The 10,941-nt window shown below is 35.8% G+C and overlaps 1 protein-coding gene across 1 annotated transcript; it reads right to left on the minus strand.

Annotated features, from left to right (window-relative positions):
- Positions 1–641: 641 nt before the first annotated feature.
- On the minus strand, positions 642–4,807 carry LOC140789953 (E3 ubiquitin-protein ligase WAV3-like). Its single transcript, XM_073139879.1, has 3 exons — positions 4,436–4,807; positions 3,938–4,021; positions 642–2,179 (listed from the first exon to the last, which is right to left on the minus strand). The coding sequence occupies exons 1-3, from the start codon at positions 4,535–4,537 to the stop codon at positions 860–862; spliced, it is 1,506 nt and encodes a 501-aa protein (XP_072995980.1). The 5' UTR covers positions 4,538–4,807; the 3' UTR covers positions 642–859.
- Positions 4,808–10,941: the final 6,134 nt, after the last annotated feature.

Consider the following 10,941-nt stretch of genomic DNA (forward strand, 5'->3'; position numbering starts at 1 on the left):
CTTAGCGTTCATCTCTGTTTTCGTTTTTAATATTTCTTCGGACTTTTACTTAAGCGAACGAATGATATCATTGCCTAGTATTTAGATACATACTTGTGTCTATAGGTTTTTTCAAAAGGGAAAAACTCTGAACTCTAGCATAGCACTACTAGAGCCAGTGAAAAGCTCCTAGAGGAGAGGGAAGGACAAAAGCGCGAGTGACTACCTGCGAAGGAAAAACTCCTCCCCTCCACCTAGCCTTAAGGTGGAGTAATATAATTTCATATATTACTCTCCATGATTATGAACCTCGTATATTTAAATATCTAAGGTTATTTGTCTGCAAGCCATAACCAGCTCAGATCACAGAGGCTCTTGGGTTGAAAGAAATGGTGGAAGCCTGCCTTCTCCTCTTGGAAATACTGGTGATTATAATCAAGTAGATCCTGGAAATTTATAGATGATTAATTTGTATTATTTATTGATGAAAGTACTTCCGAGTTTGCAATACAGTTTTAAAAAAAAAAAAAAATTTAATTTCTTCTCTTCATCCGAGGCATATTAGATGTAGCCTCAGGCACGATCTTGATCAAGAGTTTGAAATTTTGATGCTAACACAGTTTCTCTGTACCAAAATGCAATCTGAAATCAAACTAAGTAGATTCTGCACAGCAACCTTCTTTTTTTTTAGCTAGATATATTCATCTATGTAAATGATCCACAATCAAATGATAGTAAGAGAAACAACTATGCAGAACATGAATATTAAAAAAAAAAGAGGAAAAAAGCACACCAGTGGATCAAAAGCAAACCAGACTATGTTGTCCATGAGTTGAAACTGAAGCAATAGCTGAGAAGTAGCAGTAGAAACATCTCAACCTCATGCCTTGTGCAAATGCTTAGCCCATCTCCGAGCCATGAAGGGGTCAAGGTAGTCCCACCGTTCGGCGCAGCTACTTCTGCCTCCAATGCTTAGGTCCCTCCCTCCAGGCACACATCCACCGTCGTCATTGTTTCTCTCACTCTTCTCATTGAATCCGACAACCATTTCCCCGGTCCTTTGCCACTCTTCTCTTCCTTCTTCGACGTAGCTATAACTGACAGTTATGAAGCTGTCATCGCCAGTTAAATCCAATGGAATTCTCCTCTCCTCTCCACCCCTCAGCTCCCCCAACCTCACCGAGCCCCCCTGATCGCCAATCCTCAACTGGGTGTCTCTGATAAGGCCTCCGAGAACTCTTGCCAAGTACTCCTCAAACTCATGCATCACAAATCCATTCGACATTCCGAATCCAAAACCGATGTGAAACTGGTGAATTGGAAAGGGCAGCTCTGAGTCTCGACCGACACGGGCTCGAGTTGGACTGTCTGACAAGTTGAGTATGCATGAGAGAGGATTCCGGTGAGTCCGGTCTTCTAGTATTTTAACTCCCTTCTGTAGCCCTTCCATTGGGTCAGCTCCACCAACGTAACAGAGGCGATCAATGATTTGTAGAGCCATCCGCTTACCATTCGTTGACATGCGCTTCAAGGGGAAGGCACGGGTAGCAGTGGTGGAGCAGGTAACAATGGCCAACCGGTCGATTGCCCGCAATGAGAAGACTACAAGTGCCATGGATTGCTTGAGGAGCCTCAAGTGTGGACCATTGGGGCTTGCAACAAGGACAAGATCTGTGGCTTGTTTTGGTGCTAGTCTTACTGAGAGGTAGGCTCTCTTCCAAGAATTTGGTGAAGTACATTGCTGTGGAACTAACATATCAGCAGATGGCGAACGTCCAGGTAGTCGACTAAGAGCTGCTACTGGTGCAGGAATAAGCATGAACTGGAGACTAGGGTGCAAAGACTCGATGATGGTTGGATCAATCGGGTCATCATCATTGTACCGGGTGGAACGGAGGAAGGAGCGCCGGTTGACACGGGAAGTTGCAATGGAGTCATCGAGAATGCGAAGGATGGGATCAGCATGGTGCTGAGAGCTAGGTGCGGTGAGATCTCGCGGAAGCTGAGACCATTGAGCTCGGCAGATCGGGCATGTGGTGTTGCCATGTCGAACATTTGAAGCGATGCAAAGGAAGTGGAAGGAGTGTGAGCATTGGGCTGTAAAAATGGCACGGTCGCTCTCACAATCGCCGCCGCTACCACTGCTACCACCATCAGTGGCACCACAGCTGAGAGACTCGAGGCAAATTGCACAAATGTTCTGCAAATAGTTTGCACAAAACATGCATTACAAGAATAGAACTATCAAGTTCTAAATAGAAAATTTCAATTTGAAAGCCAAAAGATGTTTGCAAAACAAGGAAGTGTAAAGCATATCTAAAGTTATTGTTTCTTGATACTAAATCTTTAGACAAACGATTCAATACTTATCTCTAATTTTTGTCTCTTAATCCAAAGACAAATTCTACGATACTCTATAAAAATGGTCGAAAGCATCAATTACTATAATCGGGAGTACCGAATACCCCTTAAATTTTAAGGGTCAAATAATTTGTTTATTTTCTTCTCCTTTGGATGGTTCTACAAATCAAAACAAAATTCCTCAAATAAATCTCCAACCAGATCCTTAAATTCTTAAGGAGATACTTAAGGAATCTGCTACTTAAATTCTGTGACAACTAACCTATCGATCGAGCATTGCAAGTAAAATATCAGTTTTAGCCACTTGATGGATCAAAGAGATAGAATCTAGTAGATGTGATCCACTTTTTGATGACAAATACTAAGTTTTTGACCGAATGTACTACCTTTAAACTTATTTATCAATTATTTTGTCTGATCATAAAATGCTGAATGTATATAAATCATTTTAACTTAGTCGTTCAACAATTTAGAAAAAAAATTGTCTGGTGATAGTTCAGCGTTTTTGTTAGGATTACAATGAATTATACCCCATTTAGTAAATAAATTTGAGAGTAGTCTATTTCAGTTAAAATTTAAAAAGATGAGTATATTTTAGTCAAAAAAAAAAACTCCCAATTACTTTGGCAGCTTAGGCTACAAATTTTTGAACTTTGTGATGGTCCACAATTCAGCTAAGAAAAAGGTAGTCTTGTCTGAATTATTTGCTGCGGTGTATCAGAGCTGTACACCAAATCCGGCCGTCAAAAGTGGGGACCGTTAGAAATGGAAGGTCAAGATGGGCTAAAACCACGGAAGGGGCCCACGTAGAAGGAACCCTTTTGACCGCGATGGTGCTGGAGGAGCACCGAGACAGGATGATTGCGAAACAGCAGGGCCGGTCAGGGTGGGACCCATCCAACCACAAGCCGAGCTTGGTGGGTTTCGAGGTGGGCCCACCACCTCGGTTTTTATGGGGCTGTCGGTTATACACGGCTTCTCCCTGCCTGTGGAGGACTCACACACACAGCCAACCTAGGGTGTTCTCCCCTCCCCTCTTTTGTTGCACAAATACTTGAAAATCCAAGTGCCTATTTGCATATCGGCCGAACTAAAATTAATCCCTAATTATTTTTCTCTGTTGCTAAACTAGATAGCAACAAGAGGATGATGACATATGAATCAACATAAGGGTATGAAGCTAATGGATGAAATTAGCTTAATTAAAATTTAATACATTTTGCAAAATTACTTTACCTGAATTGACCAAATGACTTACTATGAACATGCTTCCTAAGATTGAAAGAAACACACAGTTTAAACTCTGTCAATTTTAAGAGCAGTAAAAATATAACTCAAGAAATCAAAATGATATTAGATCATCTTGCTTCTTATACCTTTCCTTTCATTCTTTCATATACTATCTCATTTGACCTATAGATTTGGCATATGAACACTTATAATGCCTCCCCTTTGACCCATAAGAATCTATTGATTATGCCTAAGAACATCACTTTTTGGATAATGAACTAGCTTTCTTGCATAACTATAGGAGAAAAAGAACAGGAGGATCAAATAAAGGGGGGAAAAAAGGAGTTTAAAAAGGAAAAAGGAATACCTTGTCGGTTAAAATAGTGGTTTCTTTCTTTTCCTGGTTTCCCTCAGTGTTGTCTGCAGATATATTCACCGCGGAGCACGAGATCTGCAATAATAACACCCAAGCCCTTGGCATTAGATTAGAATTAAAAAGAAGAAGAAGAAAAAGAAATATTGACAAGACTAAGAAATATTTGGAGATCGATTCTTGTGAGAAATTAAAGAAGTAAATTGTTATAGATAATGCATTTGAAATTAGGATGGCGAGAGAAGAGGAAAATGGGGGAGGTAATGCTATCAAATCATACAAAGAAGAGAAACAAACCCCAAAGAAAATAACCTGAAGTACTTGGGGATATGCATTAGGATTAGACACAAAGGCAAGCGATTTAAGAAGGACCCAAATCGAAAAACTTGATCTGTTGAAAGGATTGTCATCAAAATCCTACTAAATGCCGTTCAAACAGGCAGAAAACAAGAAATTTGAAGCAAATGGAGGAGAGAAAGAGAGAGAGCCTACTATTTTAGGTGGATGAGAGGGAGAGGTCTCATTGAAGCAGGAAGCACAAAGGAAGCCAATCCTTTTCGCTGCTCTCCTCCATCTCGATTCTCCTCCCCCCATTCCAATCCTTCTTCTTCTTGCTCTTCTTCTTCTTCTTCTTGCTCTTCTTCTTCTTGCTCTTCTTCTTCTTCTACCTTCTCTTTAGTGGGTTACCCACAAATGGGTCGCTCTCTCTCTCTCCTAATTATGTTTATTTGCCTTTGTTCTGCTGTTTCGAGAACAGAGTCCCCACTTTTTTTTTAAAAAAAATAATTTTGGAATTGTTTAGGAGATAATTGGTACCATGCAAATATAAAATTATGTACTTTGAGTGACTCCACCACGCAGCTCAGGCCTGGAGTGAATGTCTCGTTTGGTTATCGAACAAAAATAAATTATTTTGTATAAAAGAGAGTTAATTTCACTCTGTAATCATAACTACAGACAGAGATTTGAACTATTCATAGAAATAGAAGAATTATGTAAATGTGTCATTTTAACCCATAAAAAATACTAATGAATAATAATATGAAGCATAGAAGTTGGACTGGTTGTAGCTAATATGGAATTTAGAGTTCCAATGATGTAAAGCGAGATAGATATGGTAAGACTGGTAGTTTGGACTTTAGAGGAAGGTATTGAAGTGTTCCCTAAGCAAAGTTATGCTATTGAAACAGTTCTTTTGCAGGGGGTTTTCTAATTTAACTGCATTTTGATTTTTAATTTAGCATATAATTACCGAATGCATATATTTTTTATAGTCGATATATATTTTATTATAATAAAATATATATAATTTATATATGCGACAAATGCTAAAATCTATCATTACAAATCAAAAAATTTAATTAAATTAAATTATAAAAATCTCTGACTTGTTAGTAAACTGTCAGTTTGTTAGTTACATTTTGACCCCTTTAACTATCACTTGGTATTACTTTCATCTCGTCAAAAAAAAAAAAATATCGGATATATACACTCCACGACCGTCAATATTTTAATAAAAATTTTGATAGAAATATCTTAAAATTTTAACTAATTTAATAAATAGATAAAAAAATACTATTAAATAATTCAAGAGATGTATGTGTACACAAAATTTTTTTTGAAAGGGGTGAAAATAATACTGAGTGATAGTTAAGAGGGTAAAAATATAATTAACTCTGGTAAGTTTTAAAAGTAATAAAGAAAAAATATAATACCATAAGGTCCATAACTCATTGTCACATGTTAAGGTACAAAAGAAGACAACTTCTAAGCGACAAGGCTAAACTCAATCTCCACTCAATCATGTATTAAAAAACTCTAAACTTGACCCAAAATTGGTTTAAGTAGCTTTACAAGGAGATCATCTCAGGATTCTTAAGGGATAAGCTCATTAAGTTGATAAAAACTTAGTTTATCTAGCTAAATGTTAATATCTGAATAATGGAGGACATATTATTTATTAATTAGTAAGGTTGCATTGCTCAATCAATTGGAAGCGTTAAAATATAACTATATATTTCTTTTCAAGAACATATGTATATATATATATATATAGGAGAGAGTGCATTGGCACTATATAAGAGAAAAAGATTAGCTAATGATGTAGTAGTTCGTACATGAGACAATTGACCATCTGATGTCACTCTCTCTATCTTGTATGATGGGGGGATATCCAATGGCACTCATGTGAGAGAGGTGATGTAGTTTCTTTATGTCATCTGGTTCAATCTTCAAAGTATTTTTGACCAAACTATCATTGACTCATGTGAGAGATATGATACACTACACTTCAAATGTAACTCCAGCAAACTGACCTTTAAATATAATAATTTTTATAAATCACTTTTTAAATTTTATCTATTTTATAATTTACATATTATTTTTGAGGATTTTGTAACCCAATTTTTCTTTTTTCTCTATAATTCTTATTTAAAACCCTAACGTTATTTTAACTAATTAATATCGATTAAGTTACTAAAATACCCTCACTAGTTTTTCTTATTTTCTATAACCATCCACCATCTTCCTCGTCTAACTTCTTCACTATCATCATGGTTGTTGTAGCCATCACTACCTTTCTTCATCTTCCCCCTCGTCCTCCTTCTCCTTCTCTTTCTCCTCCTTTTCTTCTTCTTTTTCTTCTTTGGGAAGAGAAAAAGAAGATGAAGAAAACAGAAGTAATTTAAGCATTAATAAATTATTTTATATATTATAATAAAATAATTTGTTAATATTATTTAAGTTAATTCAGGGTGTTAAATGAGAATTATAAAGAAAAATGAGGGGTCAAGTTATAAAATTCTCAAAGACGTGTGAATCATAAAATAGGTAAAATATAGTGTGTGATTTATAAAATTCCTCAAATATAACTAGCTAATTAAATTAACTATTTATATGAACATTTAAAAATTATTAAAAAAAATTTAATATATATATATATATCACTTTTCAGTTTAATAATTTATATTTTAAAATCAATGAACTGAAAAATAACTTATATATAAATTTCTCCTCTAAGACTTGGTAATTTTCCTAGCGACTTTTAAATACTCAGCGGAGCATCAAGGCCACATTCTTAAAATGAATAATCTTTTTATTTTCCAATGTAAAAATTAGATATTTATGTGGAAAGAAAAATACGGTTGCAAATTAAGTTGCTAACCGAAAAATGATTAGGGTTTTTTTAGGAGGTCGAGATAATCATCTCATTCGTGCCACGCGACCTTACTAATTTTTTATTTATGAACAATCTAGTGAACTTTTGCTAAAGCGAAACGGAATTTTATAGATTGACTCCACTGTTATAAAAGTCTCCACTAGAATTGAAAACTAAAATTTGCTCAAGATTAAAAGGAAACTACAATCCAAAATCTAAGCTTGTACTTTTGTTAGCAAGTCAATCAGCAACTTAATCGACTTGTCGATAAATATGAGTAACTTTATAATTATTAAAATTACTAATTAAGATTTTCTTTTCATGTCATTATACAAATCAATAGACCGCTTCTGACCACCCCTCAAAATGGTCACCAAGGCGGAATAGTATCCTAGTTCTCCAGTTCTCTTCTCTAATCAGAAAAAAAAAAAATTAAACTCATGAATACTTCAATAACAGTTGCATTATCTCTCCTCATATGTAATAGGCCATGAGACAATTGCTAGGCTTCAACAAATTAGTAGGACTCAATTGTTGGTCTTTTTAAGATTAAAAAAAAAATTATTGGATAATCTAATGAAATGTAATTACTATATTCTAGCTTCATTGGGAGCATTAAACTCTCACATCTTGAATAGAAAACTTTTAATAATTTATTTATGAAAAGAGGGTAATTAAGAGAGCTTATATTTAGGAGGAGTCAATCATTTTTACATATTTATTCTTCTGTTCTATAATTTTTCTTTCTTTTTCCCTCTTTTTTCTTTATACATGTATTAGTTGGGGACCATCTAAAGGCAGCTCATATATTTGTTTCATAACTCATTCAGGACCCATCTTGTAACTCTAATCTAGTATGTGCTTCTGATGGTTGGCATTCTTTTTACCAAGGCATTATGTACAATTATTGCAACTCTTGTGTTGGTGTACTTGACTGTCCCAAATTTATAGTTTTGAAGTATCCAACCAATTGGTGATTTGATATGACTATTTTGCAACAAAAGTAGAGTTAGTTAGTGAAGGAATATTTAACTGCAGAGTGACAAGAAAAACTAATTTAGATGAGAATCATCTGCCATGAAATGAAAGTTTGAGATCAACGTCGCATCATGGATATGATATTTTTCCCATCACTTGGTTTTGAGATGGAAAAAACTAATTTAGATGAGAATCATCTGCCATGAAATGAAAGTTTGAGATCAACGTCGCATCATGGATATGATATTTTTCCCATCACTTGGTTTTGAGATGGAAAAAAAAAAGTGACTGTCTTATAAGTATGGTCGAATGATTAAGTGATCAAATTTGATTGCATCTTCTCATGAGCTTTCACTCTTCTTCTTCCTCCCTCTCTCTTCTTCTCTCCTCTAGACATCTTCTTGGTCATCATTCCCCGCACCCTTCTCCCCCATCTCACCACCCATTCCACCTTGCTCCCTCTTTCTCTTTCGCCGGCCTCCGCCGTGGTCTTCTCTTCTGGTCTCTTCCCCTTCTCTGCTCGTCGTTGACCCAGCATCGACGTATCTTCCTCATGCCTGGTCCCCACCCTATGAGGCTCCCTCACTTTCAAGTGTTGGCTTCGGCAAGCTACTCAAGTCCTCTCCCACCTCCTCAACTTTGGTTCCGGCGGCCAACTCTGCCTGGACCTTGTCGTAACCTAATCCTCACCATTGCTTTAGCATTGTTCGTAGAGAGTTGTGGATGCCTCTATTTTTGTCAGCGGCTTACTTTGTAGTTGAGGTTTTCTGCTCAGAGTTACTATGGCCTCGACTATATCTCCCTCTCTTTGATTTTATTTCTTTTAGGATTTCGTTTATGTTGCAGGTTTATATTTGTCAGGTCTACTGAGCTAATGCGCTTTTGCTTGCGTTCCTTGAGCTAGCTTCATGATGGTACCATTCATGGTGTGGCCATGGTTGGCCAAGCGGAAGGCTTGTCTCCATCGGTATTGTCCTACTTCCTCCATTCTTTTGCTCAAGTGCTTGAGATTCGTATTGCTCTTAACTATACCTGGCTTCTCTATTTGGTCGATCTGTATGTATATCAGCTAAGTATAGGATTTGTTCAAGGGCTCTTAACTGTAGCTGTACCTGATTACTATGCTTAATAAATCATTAATCTATAAATTTTTCATAAAAAAGAAGAAGAAAAAAGTGATCAAATTAAGTGGGCTCATTTTTATAAATCACTAGCCAAAGTAATATTCTAGCTCGAATGTCAATAGAATTATGGTTAAAAGACCTTGTGTTGTACTGAGTATTATCATATTTGAATCCTAGCAACAATTCTAATGGTTTAATTGGAACACCAAAAATTTCCTCATTCTCCCAAAAGAAATATTATAACTTGAATGAATATGAATGTAAATTTGTTAAGCTTAGCACTACCGGCTTATCTTGAAAAAACTAATCACTTTTTAGATAAGGAACTTTACGAACGAGACACTCCACGGGGAAAAAGGGTAAAACAGAACGCACAAATAGTATAAAATTTAACGTAAAAAACCCTTATCAACTAAGAGTGTATATCTTCTATAAAGTAAAATCAAGCACTATGAAATTGCACACAATCGGCTTAATAGTACTTTGCTTAATTCCTCCTCAATGCATAACCTCATTTGCTTATCTCCTAATCATATTGATTAAAATTTTAGTTCAACCTTAATGACCTTTGAGGCGATCGCCAATCTCTTCTTCTATCTTGGACTAAATGAGCATAAACTAAATCAAATGTCTTCAAACTTCTAGCATCTTCAAAGGCTTCCTCTTTCTTCTCCAAATTATCACTCTTATCACCTCTTATGAGTTAATCCTCTCCTTTTCAAGTTGCCATTTTATATTATCAGAAAGATAGCCACTAGAAAAACTTAATATAATCCAATAAGATAAAACTTAAGTAGCCCATTCGAACCAGATCTAGTGTTCAAACGGGTTTACATTTTGAGTGTACCATGTTCCAATAGCTTTCGAACATTAGAAATAAGTTGTTCTCTGGAAAAATCTGTCTGAATGAATTTTCCCACGTTCGAAGTAGCTTGCTCTTTGTTAACTTCTGCCTGAACGAGTTTTCCGCATTGGAAATGTATTGCTCTATGATGATTTCCGTTTGAATGCTCTTCTCACGTTGGAAACATTTTGCTCTATGGAGATTTTTCGTTCGAATGCTCTTCTCATATTAGAAGCATTTTATTTTCTAGAGATTTTTGTTCAAACGACCTTCCTACCTTGGAAACATTTTGCTCTCTGGAGATTTCGGTTCAAATATCTTTCCCACATTAGAAACTGCTTTGCTATCTGCTAATACATTCCTTCAAACTGTGTGTGCCACCTTCTGTTTGAACAGATTTCCAACCTTTCAATAAATCAAATTTCACGAAAAAAAAACAAACTTAACTAACCAACCTTTTCAAACAAAATATCTTCTCGCTTAGGTTTTATTTGTCACAAATTTGCCAATTATAAATACCAAGATATCTCCTTATTCCCAGCATTGTTGTGATACATTTTCCCAATTTTTTCACCTAACTGCAAATAAAAATTTTTGCACCCATTTTGTATAGTTGAAGCAGTTGCTATTAAACTTCAGAGATTGAAGAACCAATGCAACTGCTACAAGAGCATAATTTCTGCGAGTTATCCCTGCTCAACTATCGCAATGAAAAAGGTTTGTCGAAAAATTAACGACAGGTGACATAAAGCTGGATAGAACAAGCCACAGTAAATTGCTACTGGTCTCAATAGTTCCAATATGGATTTTCTAGCAATAAAATACTCTCACAGAAGAAGATCTGATAAAGTTATCATGCAATCTGGACAACCATCCTACTCAAAGAACTGAGTCA

This window comes from Typha latifolia, chromosome 5, assembly GCF_019914945.1.
Source record: "Typha latifolia isolate L0001 chromosome 5, TyphaL0001v2, whole genome shotgun sequence".
NCBI classification, from domain to species: Eukaryota; Viridiplantae; Streptophyta; class Magnoliopsida; order Poales; family Typhaceae; genus Typha; species Typha latifolia.

Bases quoted from the DNA above. Each gene is read 5' to 3' on its own strand.
- LOC140789953 (XM_073139879.1), bottom strand. From the start codon at position 4,537: ATGGGGGGAGGAGAATCGAGATGGAGGAGAGCAGCGAAAAGGATTGGC. The intron at 4,022-4,435 runs GTAGGCTCTCTC...TTATTATTGCAG, and splicing joins CCTCTCATCCACCTAAAATA to ATCTCGTGCTCCGCGGTGAA. The intron at 2,180-3,937 runs GTATTCCTTTTT...AACTATTTGCAG, and splicing joins CCACTATTTTAACCGACAAG to AACATTTGTGCAATTTGCCT.